Source organism: Hevea brasiliensis, chromosome 9 (genome assembly GCF_030052815.1).
Source record: "Hevea brasiliensis isolate MT/VB/25A 57/8 chromosome 9, ASM3005281v1, whole genome shotgun sequence".
In the NCBI taxonomy this organism is placed as follows: Eukaryota; Viridiplantae; Streptophyta; class Magnoliopsida; order Malpighiales; family Euphorbiaceae; genus Hevea; species Hevea brasiliensis.
The window spans coordinates 95,908,267-95,933,531 of record NC_079501.1 but is presented as its reverse complement, the minus strand read 5'-3'; the positions used below and the strand labels follow the sequence as shown (position 1 = coordinate 95,933,531).

The 25,265-nt window shown below is 32.3% G+C and overlaps 1 protein-coding gene across 3 annotated transcripts; it reads right to left on the bottom strand.

The window, feature by feature from the left end:
• Positions 1–1,236: 1,236 nt before the first annotated feature.
• Positions 1,237–9,415, bottom strand: LOC110651120 (anaphase-promoting complex subunit 2). 3 transcript variants are annotated; one of them, XM_021806332.2, is made up of 17 exons: positions 9,127–9,415; positions 8,831–8,920; positions 8,521–8,752; positions 8,037–8,332; positions 7,543–7,614; positions 6,729–6,961; positions 4,839–5,255; positions 4,523–4,724; positions 4,308–4,419; positions 4,119–4,201; positions 3,421–3,540; positions 3,251–3,339; positions 3,094–3,175; positions 2,538–2,729; positions 1,899–1,967; positions 1,657–1,824; positions 1,237–1,562 (listed from the first exon to the last, which is right to left on the bottom strand). In XM_021806332.2, the coding sequence occupies exons 1-16, from the start codon at positions 9,355–9,357 to the stop codon at positions 1,702–1,704; spliced, it is 2,643 nt and encodes an 880-aa protein (XP_021662024.2). In that variant the 5' UTR covers positions 9,358–9,415; the 3' UTR covers positions 1,237–1,562; positions 1,657–1,701. The 3 variants fall into 3 exon arrangements, with proteins under 3 accessions (XP_021662024.2, XP_021662025.2, XP_021662023.2); XM_021806333.2 differs by having other exon boundaries at positions 1,237–1,528; XM_021806331.2 differs by lacking the exon at positions 1,237–1,562 and having other exon boundaries at positions 1,639–1,824.
• Between the last annotated feature and the right edge of the window lie 15,850 nt (positions 9,416–25,265).

Sequence of the window (25,265 nt, the reverse complement as noted above, 5' to 3'; positions counted from 1 at the left end):
ATTATTTTAAATTTAAAATAAAAGGAATAACATGTAATTTTTAATAAATTTTAAGAGAAATTTCTAATTTATTCTAATTTTATTATTATTTACTCACTTTGAGTAAGAAAAATATTAGCATTTATTAAGAGAAACACCAATATAACTCACAAAATATTTAGATATTTGGTCTAATAATTTGAGTTTTTAGGTTAAACCATAGCATATGATTTGGTCATAAATATCGTTGACGTGACCAAATAAGATTTACCAATAATATGAAAAAATCTCGATAAAAAATGACAATTCCATTTTTAGGAGATTCTCAATCTTACCTTTAATAAGATTCCTCCTAAATAAGAATGGAGTTCCATCATAGCTAGTTACATCAATCTTTTTACTCATCTTCTACATCCTCAAAAACTATGAAACTCTTTGAATTAAATACTGCCTTAAACATAAATCAATTTAACTATGCTCTTTTTATTATTTTACAAGTCTATAGCTGCATCATTTAGATTATTGATATTTAAATTAAAAATAAATTAATATTTTACCAAATTTGGAGGGTTATATTCTAATTTATCCAAGAAAAATAAATCTCTTGATCACAATAGCAAGTAGCAACCAAGCCCTTTTACCTACATTTAGGGAATTAATCAAGTTTTCAAAATTGATTCACATATCCATATTATCAAATTATGAAGCTATATGGTATTCTTCCATATATATATATACATATATATATATATATATATATATATATATACCTAGCTGGCTAAAATGAATTTGTTTTTTTAGTATCCAATCAATCAAAAATAATAGGATGAATTTGAGTAGTATATATAATATTTTATTTTTGGATTATTTAAAAAAAAAAAATAAAAAAGAGCCTTAGTATAATACTAATATCTTTTTAAATGTCTTCAATAGCTAATTTATACAAAATGACACTTTTTTTTTTTTTTATATAATAATAATATAAATATTTTAACTTATAAATATATATATTTTTTTTATTTATTTATTTTTATATTTTTTTTTAATTTTTAAAAAAAAAAAAAAAAAAAAAAAAAAAAAAAAAAAAAAAAAAAGAGAAAATATAACAAATATAAATGCAATTATGATGATTTACATTTTAATTTTTTTTTTTTCACACAAAACACACAATCACATCACAACAACAACACACATACAACATCAACACATCACAACACATAGATATGTGAGAAAACTAAAGGAAGAAATCTAATTTACATATGACCAATAGATCCACGTCTATATGATCTGCAGAGAGTACCATCTTGTGATGAGAATATGGGAAAGCATTCTTAGGAAGGACACTCACCTTTGCAATCCATGAAAAGATCTCATAATTTGCTCCACTTTGCACAACAGAAGCACTTAGCACCGCAGGAAGAGAATATTAGTCAGAAGGCTAGTTAGTGTTGCTGATGATCACATCAAAACTCTCCTACAGATATCTCCATCATCATCCAGCTATATTTACCAGGCCAAAACCTAGGTTGCTCGTTACCAAAAACTCCCACTAGAAAGCAATATCTTCCAATTAAGGAGAAACACTAACAAGGCAGTGAAACCACACTAGATAGATGATGATGATATTGTGATAGTTATGGTGCATGGTCTATGATACAGTTATAAAACAAAACTCACTTGCACTGGTTATGAAGTATGACGAATTATGATCATATCGGATCGTTACTTCTTCAAGAAGTACATTCCATCTCTCAATTCTAACTTCTCTTCAGAAACTAAACCTGATAAAAAGCTTTGCAGCTGCTGCAGTGACTTGTCATAAGGAGGATCAGCTACACAAAACATCTGGAACATTTTTTTTTTTTTATGAGTTGACTAAGAAAACAGTACTACTTGTTACTTGTTAAAACCATTCTCACCTTGAGAGTGTTGTGGATGCGATCCAATGCCATGCTGCCGAAATTAGTGAGCATCCCCATTATAAATTTCTACAAGAAGCCAAATGCCCTTTAGAAAAGAGAGAACATGCGAGACTTAAAAAATTGTCAAACTCCACATGCACAACAAAATCCAGATTTTCTTTTTTCCGATATTTCTTACTTGACCAATGAGTTACCCAGCAGTTGCTCCATAGCCATCCCAAACCCATTTTACACCTCAAATAGAACAACCTGACATACTTCTTCATACTGTCTAGAACTAATGTTTTAACTAAGAACGTATTGTTACTGCAACAAACTGCGAGGATTGGAGCAACTAAATCAAATTAAATCCCCTCCTAAATACAACTATCAATGAGGCAAACTGTTAGAACTTTCCAATTCTAACAGTGGCTTTGATGACAGGGAATGTAGCCATATAATCTTAGTCAGATTAGAAAAATCAGAATCAATCAACCCCCAGCAGATGAAAGAAGCTAATTTTGAAAACAATCTTCGAAGGATGAATTGTAACAAGAACAAATTAATAAATATTCTCACAACAGTTTAAAACAATACTCTAAATATGCATTCATAAATAACAATGATTACCCAGAAAATTTACATCGTATCACATACCTCATACACAGTCATTTCCTTGCGAATTTGGTCCTCAACAGAGGCTACAGATCTCTCTCCCTCCTCATCACCAACTAGCAGTTCCTCACAACTCCCACTGTTACCACCATTCTTACTAGCATCAACCATGCCTTCCAAAAGGGTAAATACATGATCATTAGCATCTGCCCCAATTGATTCGGCAAGAATTCCCTAGATACAAAAAAGAGGTGCAAAGAATCATTTACCTCCTTAGATTTAGTCCTTGGAATTTTCACATCTATCAGTACACATAATAGAACACGCTTAACCATGAGGGACACTTTTACTCAAAACTTGCCAAGAAAAAGACAAGTTAACTTCAATGAGACAGGAAATTATAGATATAGGGAAAAAAAAAAAAAAAAAAGGCAAAACCAATATCTTGCCCACCTGTAAAAGTGGCAAACACTTTGCTCAGCCAGTAATGGATTTCAAGTTTGTTAAACTATCTGCCTAGGGTTTCTATCAATCTTAAAAATGCAAATGTAAGAAAGATAATCAAAAACCAACATATAGAGGAATTTTTCAAACCCACCTTACTTATCCAAAAATTTATCCTTCGATTGAGTACATCCACTGGTACCCCAATAGCAGATGCAAGCTTACTTGCGGTCCAACTGAAGAAGAAAATAAAACACTGTTAAACAATGAATGGATAGCATACCATGTGTTGCAATGATTCTTAAGCCTACCTCGTGTGATCTTGAAATTGCATGATAATTGCAGCATGTACAGGTGATACTGTAAACGGCATTGCTCTATCTTCAAATTGCAACTCCAGCTAAAACAAATCATCCATGATATATTTTGAGCAGTGCAAAATAGAAAGGAAAAACTAAAAGACGATTTTGGGGCATCTAACCTTCACAGTGCCAAGATTTTTCTTCCAAAGTAACTTACGAGGAGTCTTGATTTCGTGAAACCTATTGGCATAATCAGTGAGCAGTTTTTCAACAGGCTCAGGTACATTAAGTGCTTCGTCCTGAGATCAAGTAATACAAAGATGCCTTTGTAAATTGATGCTTTCATGAAAAGAATGGTCTTGACAGTGCAATTACAGGACAAAAACCAAAACTATGATTCATGATCCTCTTGACATTTTATGCTCAGTACTTTATATGCACCAAGTTACTGTTTCAGTGTCCTCATAGAAGTAACATGGGACTAAAAGGGAAATTTCAAACACATATTGAACTTAAAAACCAGAAGAGAATATCAGTAGCAATTGAAAAAATGAAAAAACAATTCAGCATGCTTGCAGAAAATTATGCAGTACAGGTTGTTAAGGAATATTGTATTACATGAAGCTGCTGCCAAAATCTAAAAGCAACAAAATCCTTTATATATATATATATATATATATATATATATATATATATATATATATTTGTTGTTTACACTGATAATTGAGTTCAAAGTTGAAACCACAACGTACAACGTTATCAATCACAAAGCCTTGCCCCAATGATGGAGGACATGGTAACAAGCCTTCTGATGATCTGATCCAAGGTTACCAATAAAAAAACATCATAGCATTAAAAGCAAAGTTTTCCCTAGTACCTGGATTGGAGGCCAAAAATTTGAGGATATAATGGTGGCATCAAGAACATCCAGATATACTCCTGTTTCTTGCTGCTCTTGTCCTAAGAAACCATTCAACAAGAGAAAAAGCTTGTGAACACAAAATCAAAGTGTAATCTGTTAAAGAGCTTTAACAGCGCTAAAATTTTTTAAACATTCATCAATTACCTGTTTGAGTTGACTGTATTGTTGCTTTGATATTATGGTTTGTTCTCTTGGAATCAATCAAATCATTAAGCATAATTTCACACCTCTGCATACTGCTGTCTCCAAAATGTATCTGGAAAATGACAAGGAGAAAGAATACAGGTTACAGGTGGACTATTTGAACAAACATGAAATGAAGACTTCCTCACAGACCAAAACAGCACTAGGTCACATGCCTTGAGAAGTTCCAAAGTTCTTATCTCTGAGTCAATGTCATAATCAGATTTGTTGAGAAGCTTTTCAGCAAGCATCACACGATATTCATTAACAAGTTGGTCTTTCGAACCAATTATGCCAACAATCATCCCCAGTATGTCAACCTTCCTTTGAGTCCTACTGCCCTTTGATGGATCAGCCTCTATGGGATCAGGCTCCCAGCTGAAAGGGCAAAAAGCAAAATGTCAGCTCTTCTTATTAATAAGGTGAAGGACGTACTGAGCGTTAACAAACTTGAGCCATAAATTAAATACATGAATTACAACTTACACATACCGTAAAGCGTTGATCCATGCTTGCTTGTCATCAGTGTGGAAGTCATCATCAGCAACAGCATTTTCTTGACTTTCCTCATCTCTATTTAATTCCTCAAGAAGGCTATCCCCAGTAATTCCAGATCCATTTGGGTTCCCCCCAGTCCCATCAGTTAGCATGGTTACAATGCACTTTATGGTGTCTTTCCTACCCCTTAAATAATCTCTTATTGGCTCACCAACTGCTTCAAGAAAGACACCAGCAGGATCAATAGTACGCAGTGCTTTAATAGTTGAAACATACTGATGCAGTATGTCATTGGTTGAGGCACCCGCAGTGAGTAAGCGATATCTCAGTGAAGAAATGAATGACTCAACCAACTTAGAATGTTGTCCAGTATATTCAAGGCACTGTTTCAAGTCCTCAATCGCAGGGGAGCTGCAGCATTAGTAAAATAATTAGGGCATATCAAGGAACTTCCTTTAGAGTATCTTAAATTAATATCAGAAAATTCCAGTTATGAATGGAACTCATTACATTCCATAAAAGAGGATGAATGATTTGTTGCATATAAACAAAAAAACTTCTGGTTTTAGAAGCAAATTGCAAAATCCATACAATATATACATTGCCTTTTAAGATATACTGAAAATGCGTTTGTGCAGTATGCAGTATCTATTTTCTAATTTAAAACTGATAATGCATTTCTGCAGTATGCAGTATCTATTTTCCAATTTAAAATACATAAAAATCATTCCACAAATTCAAGATTAACCTTCATCCATAAATGCTTCGAATTTTAATAAACAGAAAAGAATCTGAGATGTGAATGTTCACTCTTATACTAATAGAGTCTGCCAATCTCTGTGCACAATAAGATAAAAAGAGAAGTAGGTCATGCCTCTAAAACAAACATGCTTAACTAGATCTCTTTGTTTATAAATTTAATTCACATGTTACTTGTGAAAAGTTCAAAAACTATCATGCACTTGCATTTGCATGCACATAAGAAGCATCAAAGCGACACAATTACAACATTTTAGATTCCCTAAGAGACAATGCAGACAATAAAACCCATCAACATGTGTTAGTTATGTAGAAATCTTAAAGTCATCCTCCCTTACTTCTCTGGCAAAATTGAAGGCAGAACACTCAATAACTAAATTGCCACTGCTTCCTCCTACAATTCAAATTTAAAACTAGTTCAAATGAATTCCACAAAACGTTGTGAAACTCAATTGAATTTCATATTTTGTATTTTTTATTTGAAAAAAAAAATATAGATTTAAATTCCAAAAATTCAATTCTATGGAATTGGCTTTAACTAAAATCAAATTCTATCAAAAGAGTTGGAATTTGAAATGAATTCCACGAAATTATGACAATATTAATTTTTCGACTAAAATGCCCATGTCTTCCTCACACAAATTATCTCTCCTACCCCCCTCTCTCTCTCTCTCTCTCTCTCTCTCTCTCTCCTTTTTCACATTCTCTCTTCTACCTTTCTCTCACAGACTCACACACAACATTTAAAATAAATATTTTGAAATTAAATATTAAATATAATTTGTGCATAACTAAAATAAACTTATTCCTTATAAAAAAATTGTTATATTAAAAATATTTTAAAAATAAGACCAACAAAATTCTAAATTATATAATAAGAATAAGCTTTATGGAGGATATTTTGTTATAAGGATAAATGAACTCCAATTACAAAATTATACTAAATATGAATTATATGGATTGAGTTGTGCATTTTAAGTCGTATTATACCAAAAAATTTTAATTCATTTTCAAATGAATTCTCATTCCAATTCCAAATGAATTTCACATCTCTAGTTCATTTGAAACAAACAGTGTGGAAATGTTAAAAAAGGGATTAACATGCAATTACTTAAAATGAATTACCTGTCAGGATAGTCCACTATTATCTCAAATAGTTTGGCTATTCTCAGATCTTGCAATGTTTCATAGGCAAAATACTCTAGCCGCAACTGCCATCTAATAAGCCCTTCAGAAGGAGTGTTACAAGGTGATGGATGACAAGCCAAAGGTGATTTGATACCGGGGGAAGGGCTATCACAGCTAACAGAATCGCCAAGATAAGCAAGAAGTGCATGCAAGAACTGGAGAGGCACAGCCTGTAGAATATATCTCCAAGGAATCATCCATGAGTAACACAGGAACATAGACCAAACAGTATAGAGAGAACATAACATCTAGAGAACTAAACAATTTGAAGAAGTGCCAACAATGACACGAAGGCACTTCATGAGATTGCATGATATTGAATGCTTATATAGAAAGCATTCAATTTTGCACATAAACACAAGGACAATGGGAATTTACAATAGGTCCTCCGTCTTCTTCGTTAATAATATTGATACAAGAATAATAATAGAATAATACAGTTCAAACTTTATAGCATCATGCTAAAAATGTTCAATCAATGATATCATATTCTTGTTGGTATAATAACAAAATATTAGACTCTTGTACATGACATTCTCTGGGCTCAATGCCCCAGCAATCATGGTTTAAATCTTAAATGGGTACAAATATAGTAAAGTCATTAGTGTAAAGGGCAGCCATTGTCTGCCAATTTAACGCAATATGCGGATGAAATCACTGAAGATAAACCACGAATAAGTAAAGGCATCTATTATCCATTCATTCTACAGGCTGAAAGAAATAGAAATGATAAACAAGTAAAGAAGGGTACCTGTATCCATCCTTTAATGGACTCCAGCACAGAAGCCCTGTAATCATCACCAGCCAGATCATGCACTTTAGCCTGCCATCAAAACAGAAAATATAATGTGTTACAACTAAAGGTGATGCACCATATATTTAAGAAGACAATTGATATACAACAGCCTAAAATGAGTTACAACCATCCACACTTACAAGTGTGTGTGTGTGTGTGTGTGTGTGCATGTACAATCTAAAAGTTGCAAAGGCACAATAGCATTAAACACAAACCTGAGTAGCATAGATGACAATGAGAAATGTGACAGTAAGACATGAAAGGCTGCGAAAACATGAAACAAAGCATATATTTTTATATTTATAATGGTCTAATTATTTCAATATTAGATTTAAAAAAGTAAAATTCATCTAAATAGTTCTATATAATCAATCAACTATATAAATAGTATACAATCATGTGACACAGACAAGACTGAACATTGATTGCACAATTAATAAAACAATCACCTTCAAAAGTAAAAAGATGGCAGAAGCATAGGCATCTTCAGTCATAGAAGTAAATCCAAGATTTCTGAGGTCTCGAACGATTTTCCCAATGTTCTTCACCAGCTTGTTGTTCTCTGTGAATCTACCTTCAAGAAAGCATTCATCAATTTCCATTTCACCATTTCTACAAGACAGTTTGCTTTTTTCATCTAAATCCATGTCATCTTTATCTGGAGTATCACCATCACCATTAAACTCTCCCTCCATGATAGCACTCAGCTCCTCGAGCCTTCCCTTAAAATACCAGTGTAGTATTTCTAAGAACATTGTAAGGCATGGAAAGAAGGACAGCAATTAAACTTAGTATCAAATATATTCTTAGACAAGAAAATTCTAATAGCAAGAAACAATTAGCTTGAATATCCATATAAAAGCGGTGCCAAACTAAAGAGAGAAAACAAATTAATTTAAAATGTAGACAATAAACTAAAACAGATAAGCATACCGGGAAAATGTCGAGGAATGCTGGCCATAAGAACTGAAGACACCATTAACTGATACCTTGAAAATAGATATGATTTTTGAGCATTTGAATTATGTTTTTCCTCAGATGAGCACTCCTTGTAAGACTGCAAGGCATGAACTAAGACTAACAGGCACTTCCCCTGATACTGTTTTTCGGAGGATATCTCTTCAAGAGCTCTGCACAAAAGTTGCTGCAGCTCATGGTAAAATATCTGCATATTTAACCATTTTGAGACATCAGTGTACTAGCAGAACAAAATCAACCTGGCAAAACAGACACGCTTACATACAGGAGTTTCATGCTTCCCCAGAGTTGCTATATTGCTATAAGCATCAAAATGCTGCCAAAATTTTGAACTGCCATTCTTCTCAAATGTTTCCTGTTACAAAAACAGCATATGATTGCTCTCCTGAATGCATAAAAGCATTTAAAATCCTGAGATTAAAATTTTGATCAATAAAAATAAAGTTTGAATGATCACAAAAATTCAAGAGCCACACAAACCCATTCTTCAAATTGATCCAAGAAAACACTTGCATGACTCACAAGTACCCAAACTAACAATTATCAATAAATAACGAATACCTCCAACGACTTGAGAAAGTAATCGTTAACGAGAGAGCCAAGGCCATGCTTGCAGAGCGAGTGCACATGAGACACGAACTCCGGCGTCACGGAGATATCACCAGCGCCGTTAAGAAGAGCTGTAGTTGCGGCACAGAATCCGGCGTAGTCCTCGAGAATTTCATTGATCAAGTCGTCGCTTAGCGTATCCAAAATCCCTATATTACATACTAAAGGAGCTAATTCCTCCATTTCCTCTCAAGGCCACTGCTTTGAAAACCCTAGAGAGGTCGGGTGAGCTGAGAAGGGAGGGAAAACAAAATTTATATTAAAATTTTTAAATTAGATTATTATTTTTTAAATACTATTTAAATTCGATTTAGTTTTATATATTTTAAATTAATTAATAATTTATATAAAAAATATTTTTATAGATAATTTATATTTTAAAATTTTAATAATTAATAAATATTTAAATTTTATTTATTTAAAAATATAATATTAAAAATTATAATTATTCTTTATTTACTTTTAATAAATTCATATTTATTTTTTCAACGACAGGTTTACTTTGTTTTTCTTATTTTCTCAATTATTTTTTTTTTTTACTATTAAATATTTATAAATACTCAATTTAATTGAATCTTAATATAATAAATTTAAATAATATATAATAAAATTTATGATTCATTTTGAGTTTAAATTTTATATTTTGAATATTCATTATTTAAATTTATTTATATTAATATTTAATTAAATATAATATATATATTTTTATAATAATATTTATAAATTTTTATATTTTTTATTTAATATAAAATGAAATTTAAATGTTTTATGTAATTATTAAATTTTTAAAATATAAATTATTAATAAAAATATTTTTTTAAATTATTAATTAAAATATATAAAACTAAAAGTATTCAAATTTTTTTAGATAATAATAATCGAGTTTGTTATGAGTTTGGATTCTGATAAGTTGATTTTAACTATCATTGTTATCCCTGCTATCACATGCTGCTAGAGTGAATTGGGAGGACGAAGGAGAATAGTGAAATCCCTTACTATAATATTTAACTTAATTCGTCCCAGACCTAGCTTTTTTTTATTTATCTAAAATTATAGGGTATTTTATTTTTTAAAATAATAATTAATTTATTAATGTACCCTATTTATTGTGCATTGAGAAAATAAAATCTATAAATAAATTAAAAACATAAGTTACTTAATTTTTAAGGAAGCAATATAAATGGTGGATTTAATAGAAAAAGACTAAATAAAATTTATTATTTTAACTATATTAATTATTTTTTCAATCTATATGAAAATAGAAGTAAGTCTATTTTATGAGATGGATGGCCCTTTCATTCTTTTTTCAATTTATTTGGAGTGGTAAGTGAGTTTTGTATCATATTATAAAAAGGGTGAATTAATGAAGCGTAAAAGTAAATAAGGGTAAGCATCATCCTCACTTATAAAGCTAGGCATTCAGTTCAAACCAAATCGAAATTGAATTGTTAAAACCGAGTTAATTGAATTAACATATTTTAAATCAAATCAAACCGAACCACTTTAATTTGATTTGGTTTAGTTCAAACATATCAATTTTTGGGTTTTAATGGATTTTTTATATAAACTTAACTTTCAAGTTATTTGATTTGATTTTGATCTTGATTTGAATGTAATAGTCATTGATCAATAAAATTAAACAATTTATATATAAAAAATACATATAATTCATAAATTCTCTATAAAAATAAAGCAATTTAAAAATTAATAAAGTAATTCAATTAGGTTCGGTTTAATTAGTTTTTTCTCTCCAAAACTGAATCGAACCAAAATAAATAAAATTCTTAAAATTCAAAACTAAACTGAACCGAATTACTGGATTATGGTGACTTGATTTGGTTTATTCAATTCAAATCGAGTAGTGCTCACCCCTACTTACTTACCCATAAAAACTTAATTTGTTTTACACTCCAAATTAAGGTATAAGGAGATGTGAGGAGATGTAAGAGCTATGACTATTTTTATTTATACCTCTTAAGTGTATCCTTTCTTCATATCTTCCCAAACATAAAAAATATATATATATATATATACATTTCTTCTCTTTATCTTTCCAAACGTGAAATTTTTTTTTATTATTGTAATCCTCGTTACCTTTTCCTCTCCTGACCTTTAGAAAAGATTTTTATAAAACTTTTTTCAGATTTCAACGAAAAGGATTAGTAATCTTTTCGTTACTTACTCTTTTCTCAATCCAATCAGACCCTCAAGAATTGACACTGATTAATTAATCTAGTTAATTTAATAATAATCTAAATTTACCATTCTTTCTTTTTATTTATTTTCATATTTTATTTTCCACCCTTTTTATCCAAACAAAATAAAAAAATTTCCTCTCATTTTCTTTATTAATAAATTTTTACCAAATACAATAAGATAAATGAAAATTTTACCGTGTAGAGATTAAATCTGAATTTATATATTTTTTTTAAAATTATTTTAAATATTTTCATTTAATTTTCTAGTTATCATTTTCGTATTTCTCTAGTTAAAAACAATTTTCAAAAATTATCACATTGATTGCTTGGAAATTTATGGGAATTGATTAATCTTTTTATGCATACAACTTATACTAATTTCTATCAAAATATGAAAAAAGCGGATATAGGAAGAGAGAAATAAGGGAGGTAAGAAAGAAATAAATAAAGGGGAGGGTTTCATGGCAAATTGGATATAAAAAAATAATATGAAGAACTGAAAAGTTAATGAACTAAATTATTGCTGAGACTAATTAATTAATAGTAGTTTGACTAACATTAAAATCTTTTGACTAAAGAAAATTTGACTAAATAATTTAATGAAAGTAAAATATAAATATTAAATAGTATATTTTTTAAAATATAAAAATTAAATAATTAATTTTATTAAAATATAAAAATTAAATAATAGTTTTTCCTGTTAAGGAAGAAGAGGAACAATAAATCAATTGCCTGAAGTGAACATGAAAAAAAAAAGTAATTATTATTTCTAGGGATAAAAAGAATGTGAGTGATATCAAAGAAAGGATCACAACAACCATGACAGAATTAACCACATCGAATTAAAAAAGAAAAAAAGATATTTTTAAAAATAAAAATTAAAAATAAAAATAAAAATAAAAAACTTTACATGTTTTTACAATTATAGTTAAAATTTTTTTTTGTCAATTTTAGCCTAATTTGAAAGGCTCGATTAAAATTGGGGATTTGGGGTGCTGATGTGGTGACTGTTGTGGAAAAATATTGTTTTTTAATACGTTGTTGTTGATGTGGCAGATGATGTGGCACAAACTTTTATGTTCTTTATGACATGGCGGCTGACATAGTAAAAATATTATTATTTTATATATTATCGTTGACATACGTGATATAATTTTAATAATTAAAAAATTTAAAACTTTTTAACTTTTATCAATTATAGCTAATTCTATAAGTTTATTTCAATTATAGCCAATTGACTAATTTTGATCTAATTTGAGCAAAAATTAATATTTTATTAACTAATAAAATTGTAAAAAATGAAAATTTATATTACTTAGTATAACAAAAAAGTAATTTTCCCCTCTCTCCCCTCATTTTTTTATTTATTTAAAAATTAAAAATTCATGTAACAAATGTCAATAATAATAATAATAATAATAATAATAATAATAATAATAATAATAATAATAATAATAATAATAAACATATGGTTGAATGTCTATATATTATTGGATGACTGTGGGTGAGAGGAGAGAGAGAGAGTGTGTAATACCTACTATTTTTCGATGTTGGAATATCTGTCATTGACGAAATATTTTAGTGAAAATTAAAACTTCACTGACAAGGGAGTGGCAGTAATATGTGAAAGTGTGTTTTATATATGCGTGTTTGAAGTATTCAAAATGCTTTTAAGAAAATGAAAATGTTTTAAATGGTTTTGATTGAAGAAAAGTTTTTAAGTATGTGTTTAGGCAGAAGGAACTTCGACAGCTGAAGGATGGACTCTCGGGAGCCGAAGTGCCTTTTTTGGTAGCCGAAGTCCATTTTTCAGCTTAATTCCCTTTTTGGACAGAATGGATTCCAATAGCCGGAACTAAGGCTTCTGGTAGCTGAAAGTTCCTCGACTATCAAGGGTATAAAAAGGACCAAAAGCTCATTTTTTTGTCCAAAACACTTAGGTTTTCTCTTCTTTTCTTTTTCTCAACTGTTGGCACATAAAAGGAGCTCTTTAAAGAGATTTTCTTAGGTTTTTCAAGATCTGGAGGTAGATTCTTACATTTAGAAGTTTGGAAGAGTAGATTCAAATTTCAGAATTTTGATTTTCTCACCTTCAAGCACCAAGAAAAGAGGTAACTTTCTTTTCTTCCTGATCTAATGGGTAGATCTAAGAAAGTTGATGAGGGATTAGGTTTCTGTAACTTCAATTTCATAAAAAGTTATTTTTAAAGTTGAGTTTTGGGGAAATATATGCATGTTAGGGTTAGGGTTTTGTGATTTATGTGGAAATTTCATGTTTTGTTGTTAGTTTAGTAATGTTTAAATGTTATAGGCCTTAAATAGTTAGTTCCCCTTAATGGATTTGAAGAAATCTATGAATATGTTATGTCAGGTTTGGGAAAAACCTAGAATTTGAGTTTTTAATTAATGTATGTAGGTATTAAGCATGTTTTCAAGTTGTTTTAGGTCCCAGAGATGTGTATATGAGATTGGATTATGTTTTAGAACTTTGAGATGAGTTTTAAGGTTTTTTGGGAGAAGGATTCTAAAGTTTTTCGACTTGGAAATTCTGAAAATTCTCAAGTTCCACAGCCAAAGTATACAGTTTCTCAGAAAATCTAAAAAATCTCTAGGTTTGGCAGCCAAAGTCTAAGACTTCGGCTGCTGTAGTCAGCATTGGACAAAAGGGCCACCCGAAGCCTAAAACTTTGGCAGCCGAAGTATTTTCTCCCTGACTTTTTCTCTCTTCTTTTCTAAGATTCCAAAACATGGTTTCATGGTTTCTAAGGGCCTAGAATAAGATGTTTATGATATGTATAGAGTTTTAGAACCTTGTATAACACCTTAGAGTCCGATTTTGTAAGATCAGACTTAAGGGACTCATAAGGTTAAGGATCTGAGGATAGCTACAGTTTGATTAGGTGGTTGATAGGCTTCGAAAGGTGAGTAACCCTGACCTTAATAAAATGTAAACTTTTTAAATTTAATTTATGATCATCCTCATGCATTATGTCATATTTCTTTATGATGTATGTATCTAAAATACAAAGATATTGCATAATTGCATAATTATTATTAGTGCATTGACGGATGTTGGATTGAATCCTCCCATGTTTATGACTATGTTATGTTATGTATGTTATGGATCCATAAGTAAATCCCATGCGGAGATCTTTATGATGCCCTATCAGGAGAGATCTATAAGTTGCCCTGAGTGCATGACACATGTCATGTTTTAAGTAAAAGTCCTAAGAAGTCTCTGTATGAGCTAGGCACATTGGTTTTGGGGAGTTACTGGTGACGTCCATCCTATGTGAAATGTTTATGATGTGGAAACCCATATGAATAATGCATTGCATATGTATAAATTAAATGATATAATTAATATTGGTTAGTTTACTCACTAAGGTTGTGTAAGATTACCCTTTTTTCCTAACCCTCAGATGTAGAGTTGCAGGACTAGAAGAGTTCTTTGAAGAGAGAGCATCAAGGTTAGCTTTAGACTTTTCTTTTATGTATGATGTATGGGTAGATGGACATGTAAAATGTGAATGATTAGTACTGTACTAGTAATTAAAGAAAATTGAAGTTATGTAATATTTTTAGAAACCCTAGTTTTACGGGCTATCTCTAATATCCTCCTTTCATGCTCTACCCACCTTACGTCTCACCGTTCAACTCATATCCCATGTACCCTCCACAACAATATCCACAAAGTTCTTCAACCACCATGGAAACTCAAAATCCTATGGAGGGAGTTACAAGAAAGCAAGTACCGCCACCCTTTGCAGCTCCTATAGTTCCTACACAAGAGGCTAGGATAAGTGGTCAAAGTAAGGCAAAGATGATAGACTACTTAAAGTTAGATGCTCCCAAGTACAAGAAAGGAGATGATCCTTTTGAGTACGTTAAGGTGGTCAAAATGATAGTCGATGAATAAGATGCTAGTGATAGTAAGGCCATTCAGATGGTCGGCTCTACCTTAAAATGAAAGAAGGTGAAGGATTGGTATATGTCCTATGTTGATGATAGGGTCGACAATATGACCTAGTCTCAGTTTATGGCAGAGTTTACCAATTGGGCTTTCCCAGAAAGCTTTAAAGACCTAAAAGTGGTGGAGTTTGAACAGTTGAGACAGACTATTGATATGAGTGTTGACGAGTGTAAAGATAAATTTATTGATCTTCTACAGTATGTGGGGCTGAAGTATGATATGGATAAGAAAAAGGTAAAGAGGTAGACTCAGAGGTTACACTTTAGATACTCCTCATTGATCTTGGCTGTAGAAACCCATAGCTTCCATTTTATAATAGATGCTGTAAGAAAGATAGAGGCTGGAGGTATTATTAAAGGGAGTTTGGAGTTGAAAAGTACTAAAGCTGAGCAATCTACAATTCCTAAGGTTACACATGTAGGGAGGTTCAATCACTTAACCAAGACTATTTCCTTAACCAAAACTAAGATAAATAAAGGAGGGAAGTTTGGCTAGAAGCAAAAAAAGAATAAGTTCTGAAACATAATCAAGTTAGGCCACGGGGTGGAAAGCAGATCTAGTTTGGGATCGGATGCCTCTGGTTGTATCAGATGTGGGAAGCCTCATTGAGGAGTTTATAGGTTTGGAACCTCCCAATGCTACAAGTGTGATCAAAAGGGGTACATGTCTAGGGATTGTCCTAACATGGAAAGGGTGGCTTCACAGTAGCAGACTGGGTCAGGTAGTATGGCTCAACTGGTAGCGAGATAGATTTCTGTGGGTCCCTTATTAGGGAGGGGACAGGGTAAAGGGCTAGGTTCTTCTTCCTCTATGGCAAGCTCACAAGGGAGGGGTTCGATAGCATAGGCACGGATCGTTATCATGACACAATAAGATGCCAATGCTTTTAACAATGTGGTATTAGGTAATCTTTGTATTGAAAGTTTCAATGTGCATATTTTGAATGATCTTGGTGCATCTCATTCTTTTGTTAACCCTAAAGTAGTTTTAAGATTGGGTTTAATAGTTTCGAGTCAGCAATGTCCATTGCTTGTTAGTGAACCCAAGTGTGATCCTTTAGTGATAGAGATGATCTGTTACACCTGTCTAATAATGTTGGAGGATAAATGCTTTCTAACTAACCTAGTGGTCCTAGAATTAATGGATTTTGATGTCATTCTAGGGATGGATTGACTCTTAGCCAATTATGCCACCTTAGACTATAAAAACAAGGTAGTAAGGTTCAGAGGACAGGATGGGTCAGAGATAGTTTTTTAGGGAGATCAAACATCATTAGTGAAGGGGATGATCTCCGCAATGTAATCTAGGAAGATGCTCCAAAAAGGATGTAGAGGGCTCCTAGCCCATGTTAGAAAGTTTGTGGAGAACAGAAGTGGACCGGGATCAATTCTTGTGGTTAAAAAGTTTTTAGATGTGTTTCTAGAAGAATTACCTGATTTACCACCTAAGAGGGAGATAGATTTTAAAACTGATCTAGTGTCTAGTATTAGACCCATATTTATTCCTCCTTACAGGATGGCTCCTGCAGAGTTAGAAGAGTTAAAAAGAATAACTATAGGAATTAGTGTATAAGAGATTCATTCGATTGAGTACCTCCCCTAGGGTGCTCCAGTACTATTTGTAAAGAAGAAGGATGGATCCTTGAGGTTGTCCATTGACTATAGGCAGTTGAATAAGGTCACTATGAAGAATAAGTACCATTTGCCCTATATTAATGACTTGTTTGATCAGCTAGCTGGAGCAAGTTATTTTTCAAAGATAGATTTGAGGTTCGGATATCACCAGTTGAGGATTAAGGAGTCAGATATTTCAAAGATTGCCTTTTAGACCAAATACAAATATTATGAGTTTCTTGTGATGCCATTTGGGTTAACCAATACCCCAGCTGCATTCATGGATCTCATAAACAGGGTGTTCAAGCCTTATCTAGATCACTTTGTGATTGTCTTTATCAATAACATACTAGTGTACTCCAAGAGCCCTGAAGAACATGCACAACATCTAAGAATGGTTCTTTAAATGTTGAGGAAACACCAGTTGTATGCTAAGTTTGTTAAGTGTGAGTTTGGCTAAATAATATATCCTTTTTCATACATAAGGTTGAAGTAGTAGCAGATTGGCCGAGGCCGACTATAGTTACTGAGATCAAGAGTTTCCTAGGTTTGGTAAGCTATTATAAGAGATTTATGCTTGATTTCTCCAAGATAGCTACTCCAATGACTAGTTTAACTTAGAAGGATAAGAAGTTTGAGTGAAGTGATGAATGTGAGGAGAGCTTTTAGAAGCTTAGGGAGTGTTTGATTTCAGAATTAGTACTAGCTCTGCCTACAGGCAATGAAGATTTCACAGTTTATTGCAATGCCTTTGGAGTGAGTTTGGATGTATTCTTATATAGAATGGAAGAGTAATAACTTATACTTCAAGACAGTTGAAGAAGCATGAAACTAATTATCTCACTCATGACTTAGAGATGAAGGCCATAGTCTTTGCCTTAAAGATGTGGAGACATTATTTTTATGGAGCAAAATGTGAGATCTTCACAGACCATAAAAGTCTTTAATACATTTTCAAACAGAAAGAGCTGAATCTCACACAAAGGAGATAGGTAAAAGTTCTTAGTGATTATGATTATATAATCTAGTACCATCTAGGAAAGGCAAATGTTGTTACAGATGCCCTTAGCCAGAAATCATTTGGCAATTTAGCTCATATATTCATGGAAAGGTGGCCTATCTTGAAGGAGTTACACCAGCTGATTAGAGAAGGGTTACAGCTAGAGTTATTAGTTAAGGGTACCTGGATAGCTTAAATGAAGATAACTCCAGTGTACCTAAGGCAAATAGCAGAGAAATAACATGAAGACCTTGAGTTGGTAAAGATAGCATAAGAGGTACAAAAAGGTAAGATTAGTGAGTTTCGTTTCGATGGAAAAGGAGTGTTAAAATACGAGAATAAGTTATGTGTACCAAATGACATCTAACTTAAGGGAGACATTATGAGAGAAGCTCATAATACTAGGTATAGTGTACACCCCAATGCCACTAAGATGTATTAAGATTTAAAGAAGGTGTACTAGTGGCCTTTCATGAAAAAGGAGATTGTAAAATTTTTTGCTGCTTGTGAGGTCTGTCAGAGAATGAAGCTGGAGCATCAAAAGCCAGCGGGAATGCACAACCCACTACCCATTCTAAAGTGGGAATGGGAAAATATGGCTATGGACTTTGTTATTGGGTTACCAGTAGCCTCCAATAGACATGACTTGATATGGGTTATAGTGGATAGGTTAACCAAGACTACTCACTTCATTCCTATTAGAGCTAACTATGCTACGGATAAGTTAGCTCAAGTCTATGTGGTAGAGATAATAAGGTTGCATGGAGCTCCAGTGATAATAGTCTTCGATAGAGGACTGCAGTTCACATCAAGATTTTGGTGTTGTCATCAAAATGAGTTAGGCACTAGGTTACACTTCAGCATGGCTTTTCATCCTCAAATAGATAGACAGTCAGAAAGGACCATACAGACTTTAGAGAATATGCTAAGAATGTATTTACTTGACTTTGGAGGATTGTGCAAAAAGTACATTCCTCTAATTGAGTTTGCATACAACAACAACCATTACTTTAGCATTGGAATGGCACTGCATGAAGCTCTTTATGAGAAAAAAATATAGGTCTCCTGTGTGTTGGGAAGAAGTAGCTTTAGCGGGAACAAAGTTGGTGGAAGTCACCAATCAAGCCATGCCTTTAATAAGGCAAAGTTGAAGACAATAGCCAGTAGACAGAAGAACTATATAGATCTCCATAGGAGATAAGTGGTTTTCCAGGAAGGGGACATGGTGCTTCTAAAGATATCTCCAAGGAAGGGTGTCATCCGATTTAAAAAGAGAGTCAAACTAGCTCCGAGATATATTGGACCATATGAAGTACTACATGAAGGAGTGGAAGCTTGAATAAGGGCATTAAAACCTTGAATTTCAAAAATTATTTCTAAGGTTACATGCACCATACTAAGTGTCTTATGATCCTAATTAATTTCTAATGGCCAATTGCATACCAAAACATATTTTAGCATGCATTAAAATTTCATTTGCCATTAAAGATTATGAATTAATATTTAATTCAATTAAACCCTAACTAAAAGAGGGATTTTTAGGTACTAACCTCTTGATGCACAATTGAAGTCTCTTAGGATATTCTTAGGACCCCAAATATTATCCCTCTAGTTTGTCCACCACAAGCACACACCAAAGTTTGCAATGGCAGCCCCTAGATTGGCTTCTCACGCCTTGTCAACTAATTTTGAGATGGGGTTTTGCTTTGTGAAGGTTGTGTGAATGTATTGGGAGTTAAAAACACTTTTTAATAATTTTAATTCAAGAGGGAATCAAAGTGTTTCCCTTGAATCAATTGAGAAGTCAAAGAGGAGAAAGAGACCATGTTACTGTCCAACATGAGAGCAAAAGAGAGGAGTGATTTTTTCTTTATAGCTTTTTTTTATAAACCTAGGTCAAACCCTCACTTACTCCATTGCCACATGTCATCACAAGATCCCATCTTGTTATTATTTGATTTAATTTTATGAAGCCAAGTGTCAAGCTCTATTTAAATCATGACATGTGATCTTCCATCATAGGAAGACAAATGGCAAGATCATATAGTGCTATGTGTCACCATCTCTTGGTGCCACATGCCACCATCTCATGGCGCCACATGTCACCATGTGAAAAGACCAATTTGCCCTTACTTTTTAATTTGAGTTCTTAACCCAAAATTATAATTTCTCCTCTTTAAATCAATTTATATCAAGTATAAATTAATTAATTAATTAATCTCGATTAATTAATTTCTCATAATTACATTCATATTTAATGAAATTAAATATAAATTTAATTTATACTATACATCCAATAACCTAGATTTGGTTTCAAGTTATGCTAGGGACTTTGCAATCTTATTGCAAACCAAACCTCTTTAATTAATTAATTAAACTCTTTAATTAATCAATTAAATCACATTTTAAATGGTGATTAGCTTATGTAGATGTGTGACTTACTAGGCTCATTACTTATTGGCAATGAGAAATGATATTAACTCTTAATATCATTAGAACTCTTTCTTACCGTAAATGATTTTTCTAAATCATTTTAAGCATCTCATAGACCATGGTTGACATCTAGCATAGTACGCCATGGCCACCCAATCAGTAATAAGGAATACCTTAAATGAACCTTTAATCATATGTTACCATGCACTAGAATCTCTCCGTTACAAAATCCCAATTCGAGCTGGAGTCACGGTTAATGTCAAACCCCATTTGCTTTGAACATTACGTTCTCTTTTAATTTCAGTTCTTGGTTAATTAGATTTTCTTATTAGAAACTCCTTTCTGACTAAATATATCTGTCCTGGCCAGGAACTTGAAACATTAAGAACAATTAAATGAACATAGGATTTTATTCCTATTTACCTAGGATAACGGATTCCATCTTGATCAACATCTATCTCCATATATTACTAGTAGGAGCCAACACATGCCCATATACCCATACACAGTACAAGTATGAAAGCAATATCAAACTCAAACCACCTATATACAAGATAACTGTGTTATCTCAGGTCTAAAGATTATATGTACTGATATGATATATAACAATGCATTGACAAGAGTAAACTCTATGTGCTTGTCATAAGCGTCACTGGTTCGACCTACTTATCATGTATAAATGCCTATTATGTTTGTTATGTAGCATAAGACTCACCACTCCATCTTATTTATATCTCATATAAATACCTTGGGAACAAACATGATTACAATCTTTCTGGATAAGTCATGTCCTTTGTGAAGTATCCTCAATTGTGAATCAATTTATGATACTTTGTGATAGAAATACTGTTATTCATATTCTTAACAACTTAAGAATAGAATTTCTAACAAAATATCAATGGACCTTTTCTATTACACATAAATATATTATGTAAACAGAAAGTGAAATTACCTTTTATTAATAAAATATATATAAGATACATACAAAATGATATGCTCTAAGGCATACTACTAACACTACAAAGGGTCAAAAATGATCTTCTAAGTTAGCGTTGCCATCGAAAATGGAAAGAATCCATCCGGTGTTCCATGTTTCTATGTTAAGGAAGTTCGTGTCAAATCTGAGTATGGTTATAAGTGAACCAGATATGGAAATTTTAAAAGATCTTTCTTATATTGAACAACCTATTCAGATCGTAGATACGCAGATAAGGAAGCTAAGAAACAAAGAGATGCCTATAGTTAAGGTGTTATGGAATCACCACAATATGGAAGAGTGCACATGGGAAACTCGTGACTCCATGATACGACAATACCCCTACCTTTTTTAGGTATGTTATGTATGTTATGTTATGTTTTTATGTGTTTGTTTTAACATTCGAGGACAAATGTTCTTAAGGGGAAGAGATGTAATATTTGCCATTTTTCGATATCGGAATATCTGTCATTGATGGAATATTCTGATGAAAATTAAAACTTTACTGATAAGGGAGTGGCGGTAAGATGTGAAAATATATTTATGTATGTGTATTTGAAGTATTCAAAATGCTTTTAAGAAAATGAAAATTTTTTAAATGGTTTTGATCAAAGAAAAGTTTTTAAATGTGTGTTTAAGCAGAAGGAACTTTAGCAGCCGAAGTCCCTTTTTCGGCTTAATTCCCTTTTGGACAGAATAGACTCAGACAACTGGATCTGAAGCTTTCGGTAGCTGAAGTCCCTCGACTATCAAAGGTATAAAAGGGATCAAAGCTCATTTTTCTATTCAAAACACTTAGGTTTTCTCTTCTTTTCTCTCTCTCAACTGTTGGAGCATACAAGGAGCTTTTTAAAGAGATTTTCTTGGGTTTTTCAAGATCTAGAGGCAGATTCTTCCATTTAGAAGTTTGGAAGAGTAGATTCAAGTTTCAGGATTTTGATTCTCTCACCTTTAAGTTCCAAGAAAGGAGGTAACTTTCTTTTTCTTTTTGATTTAATGGGTAGATCTAAGAAAGTTAATGAGAGATTAGGTTTCTATAACTTTAATTTCATGAAAAGTTGTTTTTAAGTTGAGTTTTGAGAAATTTATGCATGTTAGGGTTAGTGCTTTGTGATTTATGTGGAAATTTCATGTTTTTAATATTTAAGTATTATGGACCTTAAATGGCTAGTTCCCCTTAATGAATTTGAAGAAATTCATGAATATGTTGAGTTTAGGGAAAACCTAGGATTTTAGTTTTTTATTAATGTATATGGGAATTAAGCATGTTTTCAAGTTTTTTTAGGCCCTAAAAATGTGTATATGTGATTGGATTATGTTTTGGAACTTTGGGATGAGTTTTGTGGTTTTTTGAGAGAAAGATTCTATAGGTTTTTTACTTGAAAATTCTAAAAATTCCCAGGTTTGACTACCGAAAATCAAAGGTTTAGTAGTCAAAGCATGCAATTTTTCGAAAAATCTAAAAGATTTCCAGGTTGAACAGTCGAAGTCCAAGATTTTGGCAACTGTTGTCAGTACTGGACAAAAGGACCAATCGAAGCCTGAGACTTTAGCAGCCGAAGTTTAGGACTTCAGTAGCTGACGTTGATTCTGTCTGACTTTTTCTTCCTTATTTTCTAAAGTTCCAAAATATGGTTTCATGGTTCCTAAGGGCCTAAAATAAGATGTTTGTGATATATAAAGATTTTTAGAATCTTGTATAACACTCTAGGGTCTGATTTTATAAGATCGGGCCTGAGAGACTCGAAAAATTAAGGATCCGAGGATAGCTATCGTTTAAGTTAGGTGGTTGATAGGCTTTAAGAAGTGAGTAACCCTGACCTTAATAAAATGTAAACTTTTTGAATTTAATTTATGATCATCCTCATGCATCCTATCATATTTATTTAGGATGTATATATATATATATATATATATATATATATATATATATATATATAATACGAAGATATTGCATAAATTGCATAATTATTGTTGGTGGATTGATGAATATTGGATAACCCACTGCCTCCCCACAATGTTTATGACTATATTATGTTATGGATCCATAAGTAAATCTTATAGGGAGATCTTTATGATGCCCTATCAAGGGAGATCTATAAGTTGCCCCAGGTGCATGACACGTGTCATGTTTTAAGCGAAAGTCCTGAGGAGCCTCTGTATGAGCCAGGCACATTGGATTTGAGGAGTTATTGGTGACATGTCTATCCTACATGAACTGTTTGTGAAAACTCATGTGAATGATGCATTGCATATATATGAATTAAATGATATAATTAATATTGATTAATTTACTCACTGAGCTTGAGTAAGCTTACCCCTTTCCCCTAATCTCCATATGCAGGATTGTAGGACTAGAAGAGTTCTTGAAGATAGAGCATCGGGAGTAGCTTTAGCCTTTTCCTTTATATATGATGTATGGGTAGATGGACATATAAAATGTGAATGGTTAGCACTGTACTGGTAATTAAAGAAAATTGGAGTTATGTAATATTTTTAAGTATGATGATATATATGTTATGTTAACCCCTTTTTTTTTTTGGGACTATGTATGTTAAATAATTATGCTTTAAAGTTTTTGTATTTTAAGGTTCAAATTTTGAACTAAATTATGTTAAGGTTCAAATTCTGAACTAAATTTATGTTATGAATGTCCAAATATGTATGAAAAGACTAAAGTGTAATAATTTGAAGTATGCCTAAAAATGGGGAGATATAGGAATATGTGTATGTTTTACGGGTTCTGGGCTTACTATAGATTTTGACAACCTTAAATTTACTTGATTCCTAAAGCCGATAATAGCCCTTAACTTGGGTCGTTACACACACACACACACACACACAGAGAGAGAGAGAGAGAGAGATGTAGGTATAAGGATATTTCTTAGAGAGAGCGAAAGAGAGAGAGAGGGGGGTAAAGAGTTATGGGGGGGGGGGGGGGGGATATAAATATATATATATGTGTGTGTGTGCAGGTATAAGGATATTTTTTAGAGAGAGAGAGAAATTGGTGGAGAGGTATTTTTAATTTTAAATAAATAAGAATTTATCTATTTTCATAAATAAGTTTCATAAATACCCCCCCAAAAAGGGAGAGAGATAGAGAAATATTACTTTTTTGTTTATACTAAATAATATAAATATTTATTTGTGACAATTGTATTAAGTAATAAAATATTAATTTTGACCAAATTAAATAAAAATTAATTAATTGACTATAAATGAAATAAACTTATAGAATTAGCTATAATTGACAAAAGTAAAAAAAATTTGGATTTTTTTAATTATTAGAGTTTTGCCACATCAACGATAATATATAAAATAATAATATTTTTGCTACGTCAGCCACCACGTCATCAACAACATAAACGTTCATGCCATATTAGCAATAATATATTAAAAAATACTAATTTTCCACGTCAGCTACAACGATCGGGCCTAATTTTTGTCAATTTTGGCCTAATTTAAAAGTTTAGTATTTATTATGGCTGATCAAAATTAGGCATTTAGAGGCACTGATGTGGCAGCTGATGTAACGATTGGGCTCCAACCACTAGAAGAATTGTCCGCTTTGGCCATAAGCCTCACGGTTTTGTCCCATAGGTGGAATGGAAAACTTCCCAGGAGGTCACTCATCCTAAGATTTTTCTTAAGCGAGCACGCTTAACCCTGGAGTTCTTCCAACTCTCCAAGCCATTCCACCAAAAGGTGCCTCTAGTGAATAGTTCCCCCATTTTATATATCATTACTTTTTGAACCCAAGACCATCTCCGTGCTTTGCTGATGTGGAATTTGCCTAAGGGACCTTTCTCCCCCCCTTTCGGGACTCAGCGTTCTCGCTGAGGTTTGCCCCACCATCGCCCAAGAGGACACGCGAGCAAGGTCCCTTAGACAAATC